Here is an 18575-nt window from a genome sequence, read left to right as displayed (position 1 = left end):
TCACAGGCAGGGAAGGGGCGGGGGTGCGACAATGGCTGCTGCGCGCGCACCAACGCCGAGGACCTGCGCGCGCATCACCGCAGCCTCCAGGTTCCCCGCGGAGCGGCTCGAGGGCATGCTCCGCCGAGGAGCCGCCAATCACTGGCGGAGGATTTCCGCTGCCCGCGACCGCGCTTCGGGATGGGTGCTGGGACGCCAAAGTGGTCATTGTGGGTGTCACTTCCTGTCCTCAGACGGGTGTGGTCACCCTGCAGGGCAGCATCAGGTTGGATCGTGGACACTCTTTGACCTGTGAGCACTGTAGTTCCAGAGCCGAGGGAACGAGAAATGCAAGCATTAGTTTACCTGTTTATAGCCTGCGGGGCGGAGAAGGCGATGGCACCCACTCCAGTACTCTTGCCTGGAAAATCCCATGGACGGAGGGGCCTGGTAGGCTGCAGTCCGTGGGGTCGCTAAGAGTCGGACACGACTGAGCGACTTCACTTTCACTTTTCACTTTCATGCATTGGTGAGGGAAATGGCAACCCACTCCAGTGTTCTTGCCTGGAGAATCCCAGCGGCAGCAGAGCCTGGTGGGCTGCCGTCTGTGGGGTCGTGCAGAGTTGGACACGACTGAAGCGACTTAGCAGCAGCAGCAGCCTGCGGGGCAAACACTCTCCCCTTCCAACCCTCCCCTCTTAGGCATAAACCTGGGTGAAAGGTGAAAGTGAAGCCGCTCAGCCGTGTCCGACTCTTTGCGACCCCCCGTGGACTGTAGGTCAGGAGGCTCCTCCGTCCATGGGTTGCCATTTCCTTCTCCAGGGGATCTTCCCGACCCAGGGCTCGAACACATGTCTCCCCCATTGCAGGCAGACACTTTAACCTCTGAGCCACCAGGGAACCTCTAAAGTTGGGTAGGGGTAGTTAGTTATTGACCTCCTTCTCACCCTGTCGATCGTGCCTTCACGTGTCTCTGCGGCATGCCTGGTCACTGGAAGTATCCCGTTCAAGAGGAGCGGACCCCTACCTCAGCTCCACCAGAAGAGGCCCTCCACTTGGCTAAGGCTGGAGACTCATTCGGGTGGCAAGATAAATGGGTAAAACAGGTCCAACAGGAAATCCTGCCCCATTTGGTTAAAAAAAAAAGCAACCACATAGGATTAACAGAAACTGGTGACTAACAAGATTCTTGAGCTTTTCAGAGTAGCAGCTAAAGGAGGGACTTCCTTGGCTGTCCAGTGGTTAGGACTGTGCCCTTCCAATGCAGGGGGTGCAAGCAAGTTCCATCCTTGGTCAGAGAACTTAGATCCCACATGTTGTGGGCGTGCCCCCCCCCCCCAAAAAAAAAGGTAGCTCAAGGAACAGTTTGCTGAACGTTCTGCTTTTAACCTGCCTTCATTGATCAAGCTCACCTTAATTACTTTGACTCCTTTTTGTTGTTTTTCGGTGACTAAGTTGTGTCCGACTCTTTGTGACCCCATGGACTGCAGCACTCCAGGCTTCACTGTCCTTCACTATCTCTGGAAGTTTGCTCAAATGCATGTCCACTGTCAGTGATACTATCTAACCGTCTCATCCTCTGCCACCTGCTTCTCCTTTTGCCCTCAATCTAGTGGCTCAGATGGTAAAAAAAAATCTGCCTGCAGTGCAGGAGACTGGGTTCGATTCCTGGGTCCAGAAAATCCCCTGGAGAAGTGAATGGCCACCCAAATACTGAAGGTGATAAACCACAGGGTCTGAAATTGGAAAGTCCTCATCACCTTCATTCTTGGGATCCGGAGACCTCGGTTCTCTCTCACCAGCATTGGGGTAGACATCTGGCTTGGTTTCCAAGTGGCTTAGTGGTAAAGAATCCACCTGCCAATGCAGGAGACTCAGAAGACCTGGGTTCAGCCCCTGGGTTGGGAAATGGCAACCTAGTCCAGTATTCTTGCCTGGAGAATCCCATGACAGAGGGCCTGGCTGGCTACAGTCCGTGGGGTCGCAAAAGAGTTGGACAGGACAACAGCAGGCATCTTGCTGGAGTCCTAAGACTCAATAACAAAGAAAGCAAAAAGACCTCCTGCAGTTAACGAGGTGGGGTCATCAGCCAGAGTGGCTTGAGGAGGTGGTACTTTGAGGATAACCGTGCGAGGAAGTGACCCAGTGAGTTGGGGGGTGCATCTTGATGGTTTTTCAAAAAAGTGATATGATTATGTGTGTGAAGGTGACTATAGCAACTGTGTGTAAGATCAGTGCCGACTGGAAAATGAAAATGTACAACATGAGAGTTGGGAGTTAAACTTTATTTGGGGAAAATGAGTGTAGCCTGGGAGACAGCCTCTCAGATAACTGAGGAAGTGCTCCGAAGAGGTGGGGGGAGGTCAGTGTTACATATGATTTTAGTGAAGGGAGTTCAAGCACACATTTCAGCAGAGGCTCGCTGCTAGGGGCAGATGTCACTGTTAATGATTCTAGCACTTTTCTAGATACAAGGAGATGGAAGAATTGGGCTCATAAATTCTTCTCCTGAAAATATCTACCTACCCGAAGGCCTGTTCTGCCAGTTTTTCCTGGAGCACAGAGTGCCTTATTCCTGATCTGCACCCTGAACTACTTTCAGGGGGTATTGTGGCCCGTGACTTTATCTGTGTAGAGGTCGATGTCAAGTGACAATTTGTAGTGGGCACCAGTACCTAAGCCTGGGGACAGCAGGGCCTCATTGGAAGCTGCTGCAATCAAGTGAGGAGGCTGCTACATTTGGCCAAAAGGAACAGAAACCGCAGGATCGAGTGCAAGAGGCAAATAGAAAAATCAAGCGGAAGCCAGAGAAAGCACCAGTGGTTTCACAGGGATTTGTGAAGATGGGATTATATCCTATTTAAAGGTCAGCTGGAAAACTGTAGACTAGATTTTGCTGACAGTGGGGGCTCTTGCTCAATTGTTAATTCTCTACCCAGAGTCTTTCTGCAGGCACCAGTCACCTCTGCCTGAAGCTCTAGCAAGTGCTGACCCAGCATTTTTAGGCAAAACCTCAAAAATTGTGTTTGTCAATATTCCTTAATTAATCACATACATTCATTTCTAAACTACTAGAAATCCCACCCACCCATCTTAAAAACCATCAACATGCCCACCCCACCCCCTAATCACTGGGTCACTTCCTCCCATGGTTACCCTCAACGTACCTCCACTTCGGCTGATGACCCCAACTCATCAACTGCAGTTTTGTTTTGTTTTAAAACTTCTTAAGATAAACTAAATAACTGGAACATCACTTGGACTAGTGATGGATCCTGAACTCAAAAAGGTGTTTGGGCCAAAGAGGAAAATAAAAACACTCAGCTATCACACCTTCTGCATGCATGACCTCACTCTGCATTCTGAGTTTAGACATAGATGCTTGGTAAGCCCCAAAGGAAATATAATTTTTTAAATTGAAGTGTAGTTGATTTACAATGGTGTTAGTTCCCATTATACAGCAAAGTGATTCAGATATATATATATTCTTTTAAAAATATTCTTTTCCATTATGGTAAAGGAAATATGCATTATCCTATGTAAATAAATACAATTGAATTATGTGTCTCAGATGAAGATTATTTTGAAAAAGCTTTCAGTAGCTGTGTAGTTTTTCTTATTTATTTACTTTGATTGGAGTAGACTTGATTTACAGTGTTGTGTTAGTTTCAGGTATGCAGCAAAGTGATTCAGCTTAATGTGTATGTACATTATGATAATATAGGTATATTCTTTTTCAGATGCTTTTCCCGTACAGGTTAATACAAAATATTGAATATAGTTCCCTGTGTTACACAGTAGGTCCTTGTTGCTTATCTGTTTTATATATAGTAGTGTGTTTATAATAACTGTCATTTGAAACTATTGTTTACAATGATCACACATAATATGCCTTACTAAGTAAGATAATTTTCTTATTTTATTTATTTTTTGGTTCTGCTGGTTCTTCGTTGCTGCACGTGGGCTTTCTCTTGTTGTAGAAAGTGGGGGTTACTCTCTGGTTGTGTGTGGGGGCCTCTCTTTGCAGTGGTTTCCTTTGTTGCAGAGCACAGGCTCGAGGCACACAGGCTTCAGGAGCTGCGGCTTGTGGGCTCGGTAGTTGTGGCTCGTGGGCTCTGGAGCGCAGGCTCAGTAGTAACGGCACGTGGCCTTGGTTGCTCTGCAGCATGTGGGATCCTCCTGTACCAGGGATCGATCCTGTGTCCTCTGCATTGGCAGGCATATTCTTATCCACTGTTAACGCCAGGGAAGTCTGATAATTTTCTTTTTAGTAAAAGAATTTTTAAAAAGCAGGCTGCTCAGCAAACAGGAAAAGTAAATTGAAAAGCTTTTATATAAAGAGAAAAGAAAATAAGAAAAGTTGAAGTTAAAGTGCGTGCAAGCTCAGAGTCCAACTCTTTGCAACCCTAGGCCTTGCAATACTAGGCTCCTCTGCCCATGGAATTCTCCAGGCAAGAATACTGGAGTGGGTTGCTATTTCCTCTTCCAGGGGATCTTCCCGATCCAGGGATCGAACCCGGGTCTCCCACATTGCGGACAGACTCATTTCCGTCTGAGTCACAGGGGAAGATTATTGTAAATAATGCTGCATTGAGTAGGAGGATGCAGTCATTTCTTCAACACAGTGATTTCATTTCCTTTGGGTTTATTTGCAGAAGTGGGATGGCTGGGTCCTGTGACAGTTCTGCTTTTTATTCTTTGAGGAACTGTGCCAGTTTATTATGTTCCCACCAACAGTGTACAGGGGTTCCCTTTTGTCCACATCGTCAACAGCATTTGTTCTTTCTTTTCTTCTTGATATTAGCCATTTTACCAGGCGTGAGGTGCTGTCTCACTGTGGTTGTGATTTGCATTTCCCTGGTGATTATGACGCTGAGCACCTTTTGGTGTACCTGTTCGCCTTTTGAATATCTTCCTTGGAAAAATGTCTTTTTGAGTCTTTTGAGCATCTTTTAACCGGATTTTTCCCTGCTATTGAGTTGTATGAATTCTTTATATATTTTGGATATTAACCCCTTATCAGATGTATGATTTGCAAATATTTTGTCCCATTCAGTCAGTTGCCTTTTCCTTTTGTTGATTGTTTCTTTGCTGTGCAGACGTGTCTTAGTTTGATGTGGTTTGACTTGCCTTTTTTTTTTTAATTGCCTGTGCTTTTGGTATGAGCCAGTTAATCCCTTCCCAGACCAATGTCAAGGAGCTTCTTCCTTGGATGGAATGTTCTGTGTATATGTATTAGGTTCATCTGGTCTAAAGTATATTTCAAGACCTATGTTTATTTATTTGTTTTCTGTCTGGATCACCTTATCCATTGTTGAAAAGGGGTATTGAAGTTCTCTATTGTTATTGTATTGCTGTCCACTTCTCCCTTCAGATCTGTTAATATTTGCTTAATATACTTAGATGCTCCAATACTGGATGGATCCAAATTATATCTTTATTTCTACCTATATCTATAACATGTGTTTGTGTTGTATCTTCTTGATGAACTGACCCCTTTATAATCATGTAATGATCTTCTTTGTATCTTGTCACTTTCCTTTGTGACCTTGTGGGCTGAGATGTTCTCTCAGCGTGCTGCCTTAGGGAAGGAGTGATGCAGGTCATGTCAAACTGCTTCTGTTATCTTGTCCATGTCTTCGAAACATACATTTATTCACTCTAATTATGTGCCGGAACTCATGCACTGGAAACCTGGAGTCCTACAAAGCTATTTTTCATGGGTGATTATTTAAGACTGTTTTCCATGGCTCCCAGACCATGGTCAAGAGGCCACAGGCTACTGCAGATACCATAGCTGAGACTGAGGTCTGAATGTCTATTACCTGAGACCTGGGTGGACAAGACTTGCCTGGTTCCATGGCATATAGTACTGGATCCCAGTTTTTACAACAGCACTTTTGTCTCTAAAAGTGAAGTTGCTCAGTCATGCCTGACTCTTTGCGACCCCATGGACAGTAGCCTGCATCAAGCTCCTCCGTCCATGGGATTTTCCAGGCAAGAGTACTGGAGTGGGTTGCCATTTACTTCTCCAGGGAATCTTCCCGACCCAGGGATCGAACCCAGGTCTCCCACATTGTAGACAGACGCTTTACCGTCTGAGCCACCAGGGAAGTCCTGAATGGATTTGTCTCTGAATGGATACTAAATTTTTGTTGTTGAGCTGGGGGACACGATGAAAGATACTTTATTCAGCCCCGTTGCTGACATCCCCAGCAATGGGGAGTGGAAATGGCAACCCACTTTTTAGGGAGTGGAAATGGCAGCCCACTCCAGTATTCTTGCCTGGAGAATCCCATGGACGGAGCCTGGTGGGCTACACTCCATGAGGTCGCAAAGAATTGGACATGACTGAGCAACTGAAGAAGATGGAATAGCTTGGTAAAGAATCTGTCTGCAATGCAGGAGACCCTGGTTCAATTCCTGGGATGGGAAGATCCATTGGAGAAGGGATAGGCTACCCACTCCAGTATTCTTGGGCTTCCCTTGTGGCTCAGCTGGTAAAGAATCTGCCTGTGATGCGGGAGACCTGGATTTGATCCCTGGGTTGGGAAGATCCTCTGGAGAAGGGCAAGGCTACCCACTCCAGTATTCAGGCCTGGAGAATTCCATGGACTGTACAGTACATGGGATCGCAGAGTGGAACACGACTGAGCAACTTACACTTTCATTGGAACAAAGCACCACCTGCTGGCCTAAGGGAAGTGGACAGTTTAAAGGGGAAAAAGGCCTCTGGACTCCCAACTTGCTAAAGGCAGGCATAGTCTAAGACAGCTGCTCAAAGGGCACATTTTCCAAAGTGACCAAAAAGATGCTGGAAAAGGAGGGATATCCAGGAGGGCAGATACGAAAGTCTTGTTGGGTTACAGCTTGGGGAACACTCCCAGTAAGTGGAACTTGCTGACTCAGGAAACACTTCCTGTCCCTGTGTGCCCTGTGGTCATTTCCCTGGTGATTTCAGAACTGCTGCGGACCAGCGATTGCTCTGTGCATCCCTTTCCTCCCCTTGTCAAATGGAAGCATTTATCCTGGTTAGCCTTCCTCCTTTTGCTGCTATATTTTGGGCATGTGGGACAGACCACTCCTGTCTGTAGTCTGCAGGTCTCTGGACCAAGAGGAGCCACACCTAAGGACCAGCATCTGACCTAGTATAGATCACGATACCCTGCACTTTAAACCTAGTGCTGGGACCCAGATGAGACCTAGGGGGATCTTGGGCGGAGATGAGACTTCTTCAGTTGCAGGCATGTGGACAACTGAGGCCATAGAGTGGACTGTGGCAGATTTGACTGACAACTGGCCTTGGTCCTCCACTCTTCCCTCTGTCCAGGCTCTTGTGATGTGGCTTTGCAGCCCCTCTCCTCAGGACGGGGATTCATCCCTCCCACCCCTTGGATCTTGCTGCCCTTGTGACTTGCTTTGTCCAACAGAATATCAGAAGTAACAGTGTGGCAGCTTCAGCTCTGGGCCTTGTGAGGCTTTATGGGCCTTTTCTCCATTGGACCTGCCGCATAGAAAGCCCCAGTGTTCTTCTGGTGGATAAGAGGCCAGGTAGAGTAGAGATGAGCCACCCAGGCCATCCTAGACAACCTAGTTCTGTCTTCCGACCAGGAGGCAGGCCACAGACACATGAACCAAGGTGTAAACACCAGAATAATCTCCCAAAAAAGGGCAGCCCAAATGGCGAACCTACAGAATCATGACCTAAATAAATGCTTATTGTTGTAGGCCGTCCAATTTTGTGTTTGTTATGTATTATGGTAATGGATAATGGATTTGTTGTTGTTGTTCAGTTGTGTCTAACTCTTTGCAACCCCATGAACTACAGCACGCCAGGCTTTCCTGTCCATCACTGTCTCCCAGAGTTTGCTGAAATTCTTGTCTATTGAGTCAGTGATGCTATCTATCCATCTCATCCTCTGCTGCCCTCTTCTCCTGCCCTCAACCTTTCTCAGCATCAGGGTCTTTTTCAGTGAGTCAGCTCTTTGCATCAGGTGGCCAAAGGATTGGTGCTTCAGCTTCAGCATCAGTCCTTCCAATGAATATTCAGGACTGATTTCCTTTAGAATCTCCTTGAGTGCAAGGGACACTCGAGAGTCATCTCCAGCATCACAGTTTGAATACAGTTGCTAATAACACTGCTAACTGCTTTGAGAGAATTACCACACGAGATGGTAGAAAACTAAATGACACTCCATTTTTATCCATACAGTAAATGATCAATATGCCCTCATTGTTTTATAAATTTCAGAGAAGTAAAACTTGGTTATAATTTAGCCACATTAAGAAATTAATTAAAAAAAAAAGCCAAATTATCCAGAAGTGAAATTTGAGTAGTGAGTTTTGGGTAATATGCTAGAAAAGTTAGATAGTAAAATATCCAGGCATCATATTAATGATGAAAATTATAGTTTACTTATATATAAGAGCAGTAATGACAAAAGCCACTTAAAACAGTACCCTTATAGACACACATTAACATCAGATAGCATACAACAAAATAAATATAAGTAGCACCATAAGAGATGAAAAAAGTGTGAAAATAAAAATAAGCTGAAAAACATCTCAATTTAGATTTGATTAAAATTAAAAAGTATGGACCTAAAAAGCAGAAGATATTAAGAAGAGGTGGCAAGAATGCACAGAAGAACTATACAAAAAAGATCTTAATAACCCACATAACTGAGATGATGTGATCCATCACCTAGAGCCAGACATCCTGGAGTGCGAAGTCAAGTGGGCCTTAGGAAGCATCATTATGAACAAAGCTATTGGAGGTGACGGAATTCCAGTGGAGTTATTTCAAATCCTAAAAGATGATGCTGTGAAAGTGCTGCACTCAATATGCCAGCAAATTTGGAAAACTCAGCAGTGGCCACAGGACTGGGGAAGGTAAGTTTTCATTCCAATCCCAAAGAAAGGCAGTGCTGAAGAATATTCAAACTACTGCACAATTGCATTCATCTCACATACTAGTAAAGTCATGCTCAAAATTCTCCAAAGTGAGGCTTCAACTTTCAGATGTCCTAGATTTAGAAAAGGCAGAGGAACCAGAGATCAAATTGCCAACATTCGCTGGATCATAGAAAAAGCCAGAGAATTCCAGAAAAATATCTACCTCTGCTTCATTGACTATGCCAAAGCTTTTGACTGTGTAAATCACAACAAACTGTGGAAAATGCTTCAAGAGATGGGAATACCTGACCACCTTACCTGCCTCCTGAGAAACCTGTATGTAGGTCAAGAAGCAACAGTTAGAAGTGGGCATGGAACAACAGACTGTTTCCAAATTGGGAAAGGAGTACGTCAAGGCTGTATATTGTCACCTTATTTAACATATATAGAGTACATCATACAAAATGTCAGAGTGGATGAAGCACAAGCTGGAATTAAGATTGCCAGGAGAAATATCAATAACCTCAGATATGCAGATGACACCACCCTTATGGCAGAAAGCGAAGAGGAACGAGGAACTGAAGAGCCTCTTGATGAAAGTGAAAGAGGAGAGTGAAAAAACTGGCTTAAAACTACATTCAAGAAACTAAGATCATGTCATCTGGTCCCATCACTTCATGGCAAATAGATGGGGAAACAGTGAGACTTTATTTTCTTGGGCTCCAAAATCACTGCAGCCATGAAATTAATAGACACTTGCTCCTTGGAAGAAAAGCTATGACAAACCTAGACAGCATATTAAAAAGCAGACGTTACTTTGCTGACAAAGGTCCATATAGTCAAAGCTATGGTTTTTCCAGTAGTCATGTGTGGATGTGGGAATTGGACCATAAAGTTGAGCGCTGAAGAATTGATGCTTTTGAACTGTGATGTTGAAGAAGACTCTTGCTTGTCCCTTGAACATCAAGGGGACCAAACCAATCAATCCTAAAGGAAATCAGTCCTTTATATTCATTGGAAGGACTGATGCTGAAGCTGAAGCTTCAATCCTTTGGCCAGCTGATGCAAATAACTGACTCATTAGAAAAGACCCTGATGCTGGGAAAGACTGAAGGCAGGAGGAGAAGGGGACGACAGAGGATGAGATGGTTGGATGGCATCACCGACTCGATGGACATGAGTTTAAGCAAGCCCCGGGAGTGGTGATGGACAGGGAAGCCTGGCATGCTGCAGTCCCTGGGGTCACAAAGTGTTGGACATGACTGAGCAACGGAACTGAACTGAAAATGAAGAAGTAGGTATAGTTTATGAAATTTGACTTAGAAAATCTTGAGAAAAATAAGTCTTATTGGAACAAGTATTGATAGTATTCAAATTCAAAGTGTGATGCAAGTGATTTATCATCTCAAAAAGATCATAATGATTAAGTTTTGTTCACATCTGATGGTCAAGCACAGATCTTTAAGTTTTCATTTATACATGCTCTGAGTCCTCTGATATAATGCAGAATTCCTCTTAAAGTTTGGTCTCCAGTTATACTGTAGCTCCATAAAACTGTAATAATTTCTAATTTCTATAGGTTGTAGCCTATAACATGAAGATAATGAAGCTTCACTATCAGTTTAATTTGCTTGTGAGCCTGGTGATGACTGGCTGGCCGTCTCTGGTCTTGGTATTGTTATCCCACCCAGAAGAGAAACTGTAAATTCACTTGCATGCCTGAAAAATACCCCAGGCCACGGACTTTCACTGTGAAGCCTAGGTTAGCTGAATAGAAAGGATGTTTATAGCAGATTCATTTTCAGCAACACTGTGAAGTCTCTTGCTTCCTGTGGTTACTGCCTGGTGTCAACCCCTCACTGAAACTCCCTTGCAATGGTCTCTTTATTGCTCTCTGGTTTCTTCCTGCCTCTCCTTCTCTTCCCTTCCTCCAGCCCTTGTGTTCTCTGTTCTGTGATACACAGACTCTCTTCCATCTTCTGCCTCCATGAAAGCCCCCTCCCCTTTTATAAAATATTTTATTTTGTAAAACTTTTAATTTTATATTGAAGTATAGTTGCTTAACAGTGTTGTTTTACTTTCAGGTGTACAGCAAAGTGATTCTGTTATAACCTGTATGTATTCTTTTTCAAATTCCTTTCCCATTTAGGTTGTTATATAATATTGAGCAGAGTTCCTGGTGCTATACAGTAGATTCTTGTTGGTTATCCATTTTTAATGTAGCAGTGTGTACACGTCAACGCCAAACTCCCTAACTTTCCCTCTCCCCACCCTCCCCACCTGGTAACCATAAGTTCATTCTCTAAGTCTAGAAGTTTGGTTTTGTTTTGTATAAGTTCATTTGTATTATTTTTTAAGGATTCCACATATAAGTGATATCATAATATATTATCTTTCTCTGACTTACTTCACTCATCTCTAGATCCATCCATGTTGCTTCAAATGGCATTATGTTGTTCTTTTTAATGGCTTAATAATATTCCATTGTGTATATGTACCACATCTTGTTATCCATTCTTCTGTTGATGGACATTTAAGCTGCTTCCATGTCTAGGCTATTGTAAACATTGCTGCAGTGAACACTGGGGTGTGAGAACAGTACAGAGGTTCCTTAAAAAACTAAAAACAGAGCTACCATATCATCCTGCAATTCTACTCTTGTACATATAACCAGAGAAAAACACAGTCCGAAAGGGTACAAGCTCCTTTTACCGTACTGCCTTTCAGGAAGACTGGCTTTCCTCAAGCGTTTTGCTTTGTCAACAACAGCCACCTTTAAGTCTGTGTGTAAATTCAAACTTGAATCAATCCAGAGGTGGGATTTGAATCGGTCATAGTTTTCTATGCCTCATGCCTATCATGATTCCTTCACTTAATTCAGAAATAGCTGATCCTTTAAGACAACTGGGCTTCCCTGGTGGCTCAGTGGTAAAGAATCTGCCTGCAACGAAGGAGATGTGGGTTCAATCCCTGGGTCCAGAAGATCTCTGGAGTAGGAAATGGCAACCCACTCCAGTATTCTTGCCTGGGAAATCCCATGGACAGAGGAACCTCTCTGGCTACAGTCCATGGCATCAGAAAGAGTCAGACACAACTTAGCACACATAAGACAATTAGTTGTTCCATTTATTTACTTGGCAAATATTGATCGAGCACTGACTTCATTCAAGATTTTGTGGTGCAAGCTGGTGCACTGGCAACCTGCCAATTGAGTCAGCATCAGTCCCTGCCTTCATGGCATTTGTAGTCTAGAGACAAGATATTAAGCAGATTATCATGGGTGTAGTGCATATAAACAATGAAAGGCTTCCTTGATTAAGTGTTAACTCCACTGGAGTGAAACTGGGTGTCTGGAATTAACTAGGAGCATAGAGATAGGGTGTGGAGAGAATGTTTCAGGTGAAAAGACTAGCGTGTGCTAAGGTCTTGTGGTTGCTATTATCACTGTGCCAACGAACCTGAACGACAGTCATGTTTAGAGCACTGAGAATGAAGCAGACCTGGTAGGAAATGGAGCCAGACAACATGCAGTCTCATGGTGCAAGATCAGGATTTGTTTTCTGTACCGAGAACAATGAGAAGCCACTTGTTGATTTTAAGCAGGAGGATGAGGTGATTGAAACTGTGCTCTGAAATGTCTCTCTGTCTTTAGTATGCAGTGTGGATCTGCGGGGATGCGGGTGGGGGCAAGCGCGGACGTGAGAACAGAGAGCAGAAGGGTTGCTCTGGTCTGTGTCGCGGCGGAGGCCATGGACACGGGGAGGAGGAGCGTCTAGGGGGATTTCCGCGATCAGATGACCAATGTGGATGATGGGGGTGGAGAGTCCCAAGAAAGCATCCGGCAAACTGGTGCTGGTGGTGCCACTCGTGAGAATTAAGAACATTGGAAAAGAGCCCTATCTTGTGTTGAAAAATAGCAGTTTTGCTCTTCGGGTGTGTCTGGCTCAGCTTCCATCCGGCGGCTTCAGTTCTGCGCCCTCCTCAGACACCACGTTCGGGACCTAGATGCGAACTCAGACCCTCTCAGTTCTTGAAGGACCAAGTAGGTACCAGACCGGCCAAGTCGCCTAGCCACAGCGCGAGAAAGATCCAGAACTGGCTCTCTGCAGTCTGGAGGAAGAAACGAACACTAAACAAGCAAGCGGATTCCCTTCGGACAAAACTGATCAGCAACCGACCCCAAAAGGCGCGAACGCCGAATTGCCGAATGCAGGGAGAGAACACCTTCTGCGCATGCCCGCCGCCGGCTCGCACGCGGGGGCGATTCCAGATGACGTCACCTCGCGGCGTCTACGCCTGACGTCACTCTCTAGCGCGGGCCGGAAGAGGCGCTGGACGGCGCACGTGGGTGGAGGCGCGTTGGGCGGGCACATGGCGAGTTCTGCGGGGCTGGCTCTGTGCGGGCATGCGCTGGTGGTTCGGGGCGGTAGCCGGTTGCTGGCTACCTCCACTTCGAGCAGGTGAGGGGTCGTTCTGGAGCAGAAGGCCAGGTTGCGGTCGTGCGCCAGGGCCTTGAAATTCCTGTTCTCCCGTCCCGCCAGGGCTGCACCTGCCGTGGGGTGACCCTAAGGATTCCCGCTGCTCCCCGTGAGCTCTCCGGTGCCACTTGAGCCCGGCTGCGTGCCTGCGCTGCGGAATGTCCGCTCTCCCTGCCCTTCTCCCAACACCTGCCCAGGGCCCCGTGCCCTCAGCGGCGGGCCTGAGGCATTCTTTGCCGGTTCCGCTCCAGACACTTCCGGGCTCTGCGGGGTCCGGGGGACGCACTTCTCTGGCGCGTGGGAGGAAGACAGCTCTTGGCCTCTCTTGGGGAGAAGGGTTTACTCCAGGGGATCACGTTTATCGTGCTCCTGCACTCGCTTCCCTCTGCGTCGCTGCCTGCTTCCTCATCCCCGTCCACATCTCCTGACCCCGCTTTGCTTGCCTTTCGGGGCGAGGGTCTTACCTGACACCTCCTTGCTGGAGGGTATCCCCAGAACCACAGCCGTTTTCTCCCTAGTGGTCCTTTATAAGGTCGTCCTTTTGCTTTCTCTAATTTCACGCCCCTTATCGTCCCGGAATTTTTATGTTTGTTGGTCGACTAGTCTTGATCCAGGAACCTCTTGAATATTAGCAGTGGCCAGTTTCGGCCCCGTATTTCCTTTCCCAGCGTAGTTTTGATTCTCCCAAACTTGAGACAGTGTGTCTGTTAAATGTAAATGTGCGCTGTGTTCTTTGTTCAAAGTTTGGTTTCAGAGATTCAAAAAGATGTTAAGTGTAGATTTCACAAATTCACAAACCTGTTGTCCCAGGTTATTTTATTTTAGAGCCTTATGAAATCTAGCACTTGACACAGTGAGAGATGAGAAAATTAGACTCCATCTGGTTGATTCAGTTCACACCTTTTGAGGAAACCTAGTGGCTGGCTGGCAAGGTTTCTGACTTGGACGACTGCTGCTCATCCTACACTGCAGTGCTCCATATGAGAAAAGAGTCTGGCTGCAGTCACTTTAAAGGCTGTAAATTTGTTTGGGATGTCTTTGTGCCAGGCATTGGAGTAGGGAGGCTTAGGGCCTTGTAGGGAAAGTGGGTGGCTTCTATACTGGTAAGCGCTTGGCAGGCACTGGAGCTTTTCTGGGGGCAGATAAGACATTTTTCTAAACAAGTACCCCAAGTTTTAAACTTGGGTGCATCAGGCTCACTGAAAACTGAGTAACATAGCCATCATGCGCTGATTTTCTAGTTGTTAAAGAATGGTATGTTCCTGTTGAGTTTTTGTCCTCATTTATTTCACTTAACTGATTTTTATGGACAGACCATGACAGTTATGTGTAGTAGATACAATTAAGTTCGGCAAATTAAAGCTCCTTAGCTGTTCCCTGAAATACGTTATGGAGACAAGTTCTTGTGGAGAAAATCCTTACTGAGGATGCAAATATTTTTTTGATTCAGGTTTTTTTTTTTTAAAGTGAGCATTGTAATGAACAAAGTACTTCATTTAAAATATTGCTGTTATTTTTCTTTAGTGATGGCGACAGCCTCTTCATATATGATTGCAGCGCTGCAGAAAAGAAGTCCCAAGAAAATAAAGGGTGAGATGGTGGGGAAGCCTCATCGGGGCTGACTGGCAGTTTGAATAATGGGACTGTTTAGTCTAAGAAGTAAATTGTTGTTTTATTTGCTGAATTCTTCATTTCTGTTACCCAGCTGTGTGGATAAACCAGAGACCACCTCCAGAGAGAAATGTGCTATTGACTTTCAGACTAGGCATTAAGAATATGAGAACTTTAAAAAATACTTTAGTTTCTGTCAGTAATTAACTGTTTTATTGGTACTTTGAAATAAGGAATTTTAAATGCATTGAAAGCAGGTGTATCAAATAGCTAATTGAAAAAAGAAAATAGTCTTTAAAAAATGTTTTTAATTGGAGTATAGTTGATTTATAATGTTGTGTTTTGGGTGCACAACAAAGTGAGTCAGTTACGTGTGTGTGTGTGTGTGTGTGTGTGTATAAAATCTCCACTCGTTTTTAGATTCTTTTCCCATACAGGTCATCACAGAGTATTGAGTAGAGTTCCCTACGCTATATAATAGGTCCTTATTAGTTAACTGTTTTATATATCAGTTCAGTTCAGTCTCTCAGTCGTGTCCGACTCTTTGCTACCCCATGAATCGCAGCACACCAGGCCTCCCTGTCCATCACCAACTCCTGGAGTTTACCCAAACTCATGTCCATATAGTCAGTGATGCCATCCAGCCATCTCATCCTCTGTCGTCCCCTTCTCCTCCTGCCCCCAATCCCTCCCAGCATCAGGGTCTTTTCCAGTGAGTCAACTCTTCACACGAGGTGGCCAAAGTACTGGAGTTTCAGCTTCAGCATCAGTCCTTCCAATGAACACCCAGGACGGATCTCCTATAGTAGTGTATATATGTCAGTCCCAATCTCCCATTATATCCCTTTCTCACCCCGTTTCCCCTCTGGTAACCATAGGTTTGTTTGGTCATTCTGTATGGTGGTTTTCTTTAGAAGAATTGGACTTGGGATCCACCTTTTTTATGATTTGACCCCTGCCTCTAGTTGTGGATTAGTTCATGTCCTTGAGGGGACTGGTCCATAGGATCTCTGAGGGTCTTTCCAGCTTAGCCGATGGAATCCTGGTGTGTGTGCTGAGAGACTTTTCTGTATTAGCTCTATTCCTTAAAATTAGAGTGGTCTTGGTCTTCTCCATGTCCCTCTATATGTCTTGTATCCAGACTACACGAACCTCTTTGCACTTCTTACATCTGATCGTATTATAATCACACAGGACCAGCCTGAATGGCACAGCTTCAGTAGCTCAGGTAAGGCCTGACCTGTCTCCTCTCTTCCTCAGGGAGGACGGACAGCCCGTGGATCAGGGGAGTGACACCGTTCTGGCGTCCACCTTCTCCAAGTCTGGCAGCTATTTTGTTTTAACTGATGACAGTAAGCGTCTGATTCTTTTCCGTACAAACCCATGGCAATGTCTGAGTGTCAGGTATGAAATGCTAACGTTGAACTGTTAACGATGTTGAACGCACAGCTTACACTTGCATGCCGGTAACAGGCGTGATAGCAGCCGTAGTGTCGGTAGTTAGCACGCTGCACCAGCTGTGGCAGGCGCTGTGGCAGGCGCTGTTCTGAGTGCTGGGCTGGTATTAGCTGGTTTAAGTCTCATGGCAGGCCGATGAGTGGGGCTGGGGCATTGTTCTCACCCACGCTCCCTGGCCAGCAGTCACTCAGCTCAGCTGGGCCCTGTTCTGGTCTAACTACAGAGTTTGTGCTCCTGGCCACAGGGCCATTCTGCTTCCAAACAGTGTTGTTTCTCCAGCCCTGGAGAGTGTTGGGGGCTTTGTATAAGGTAAGGCACCTGGGCCACAGTTTTAACTTGGTGAGTTTTTTAAGACGGTGCACTTGCTCGAGTCTCTGAAAGGCTGGGGCTCAGTGTAAATGGGAGAGCATGTCACCTGCCTTTCCCTGGCAACAGTTTCGTCACCATCTGTTTCTGCCCCTGGAACGTGGAGTCCCCCTAAGATCACCTCCTGAGGCCATGAGGCTACAGGCCCTGCCTCTCTATGGACGAGGGTGAGTCTTCACCACAGGGGCTGTGCCCACTCTTTGGGCTCTTGACCCTCGGGTCCCTCGCTGGAAGACTGACCACTTGGGGAGGTGTGGGGCCACACGCAGGCCTGCTTCTCGAGGAGAGTGCGAGTTGGAGGCGAGCTTGCGCTCGCTCGTAGGCAGCTGTCCTGCACTTGCTAGAAGGCGAGCGCGTGAGGGACTCTCCCTTCTGTGTGCGTCCGCGGGTGGCGACTCACTCACAGGAGTGTCCACGCAGCCTGCCACAGTCCTGGGTCCTGTGGAGCTCCTACCCCTCGAGAGGGTGAGCGTCCTGGCTCATGGGTGCCCTGGCTGTTCTACAAGAGTCTGAGGAGGGAGGGAGGAGGGGTACGTGTGGCACTGGGCTTGTTAATGAGGGAGTTTAGGTGAGACCCCTTGAGTGCAGGGCAGGGCGGGGGTTCTTGGTCGCTGTGAGCATGCCCGGGTCTCTCCCCGAGGCTGTGGGCTGAGGGGAAGGTCCCATGTCGCGGGTTCTCTCCATAGGAGACCTGAATAACATGAGCTGTAGACCTTAGTGGTCTCGGTACCTGGTGGTTTTCTTGTATGTTTGCTTCTGGCTTTGAAGTTGATATCAGCAGAGAAACCTTGGGTAGGAGGTGCTTGCAGTAGGTGGTTGAGAAGACAGGTGATGTAACTTTATGATGTTGAGGAACCAGATTCCAAACTCCAGGGGCTCTGTCCTATTGATTGCTGGGTAAGGGGTGGGGCCTGGGGCGGGGCCAGGGTGAACTTCAGCTCTTTCCATGCATTTCCCTGGAGCTCAGCGCCTTCCCTCTGTTACTGGTGAAGAAGCGTTTGGAGAAAGGGAGCAGGATTAGTTTTATCACCGTAGAGAGGACAGTCCCAGCGGACATCATCCTGGAGGGGGCGCTTTACCTTTGGGGCACAAGCCCCATTGGGATCTGATGGACCCCTCAGAACAACACCCACCCTTGGTACATCTGACATCCAGTTCATCCACATTTGACCAGCCAGGGCCTTTGAAGCTCAGAGCTGGCTCCAGTGGGCCCTTTCTCTGGCCCTGGCAAGGAAGAGGGGCCCAGGTTGCCTGGGGGGGGGCCTGAGAAGAGGGTCCTGGGCTATGAACCCAGTGACTCGGTGGAGGCAGGAAAAGTGCTGAGACTGCAGTCCCCACAGAGACTGAAAATGGTGCCCCCAAGATTCCTCCTGTTGGGGTGGCATGGCCAGCCCGCCGGACAGTCCTATCTGATGACCTGTCCCCCACCTGCGAGCTGATGCCCTTGAACCTTAACTTCCAAACCCCGTCCGTGCAGCTCAGCTGCATCCTGGAATTGGTGTCAGGATGCGTTTAGCTTGAAAAGCTGGAAGCCCCTGGCTGGCGAAGGACCGGAGGAGGTATGGCGTTCCGCAGCTATGCAGATGGGGGGCTGCCATGGGGAGTGGACCAGCTTTGGAAGGGTCACTTCCTCCCTGGGCGGATGAGCTTTTTGGGACTCAAGCCTGTTACTGCTGGAGGCTGTCCTGGGCCGGTGCCCCCTAGGGTGCTGTGTCATGTGTCTCCCCCCAACCCCCTCTGGGGCTGTGCCTGGGCTCCTTGAAGCTGCTTATCAGCTCTGCGGATTCT

At 46.8% G+C, this 18575-nt stretch overlaps 1 protein-coding gene across 5 annotated transcripts in view; it reads left to right on the top strand.

The window, feature by feature from the left end:
• Window positions 1-95: 95 nt before the first annotated feature.
• The window catches only part of WDR4 (WD repeat domain 4), a 31520-nt gene continuing 13040 nt past the window's right edge, over window positions 96-18575 (top strand). The window contains exons 1-3 of one of the 5 annotated variants that reach the window (XM_061422521.1): window positions 96-291; window positions 14877-14942; window positions 16224-16367. In XM_061422521.1, coding sequence (XP_061278505.1) covers window positions 116-291; window positions 14877-14942; window positions 16224-16367 — 386 coding nt within the window. In that variant the 5' untranslated portion in view covers window positions 96-115. Of the gene's footprint in view, window positions 292-12061; window positions 13335-14876; window positions 14943-16223; window positions 16368-18575 lie in introns of those variants that run through there. The other 4 variants (XM_061422511.1, XM_061422530.1, XM_061422540.1 and 1 more) reach the window with 4 other exon arrangements.

This window comes from Bos javanicus, chromosome 1, assembly GCF_032452875.1.
Source record: "Bos javanicus breed banteng chromosome 1, ARS-OSU_banteng_1.0, whole genome shotgun sequence".
NCBI lineage: Eukaryota > Metazoa > Chordata > Mammalia > Artiodactyla > Bovidae > Bos > Bos javanicus.
Note: the sequence above shows the minus strand (reverse complement) of the source record. Positions and strands in the feature narration are given on the sequence as shown.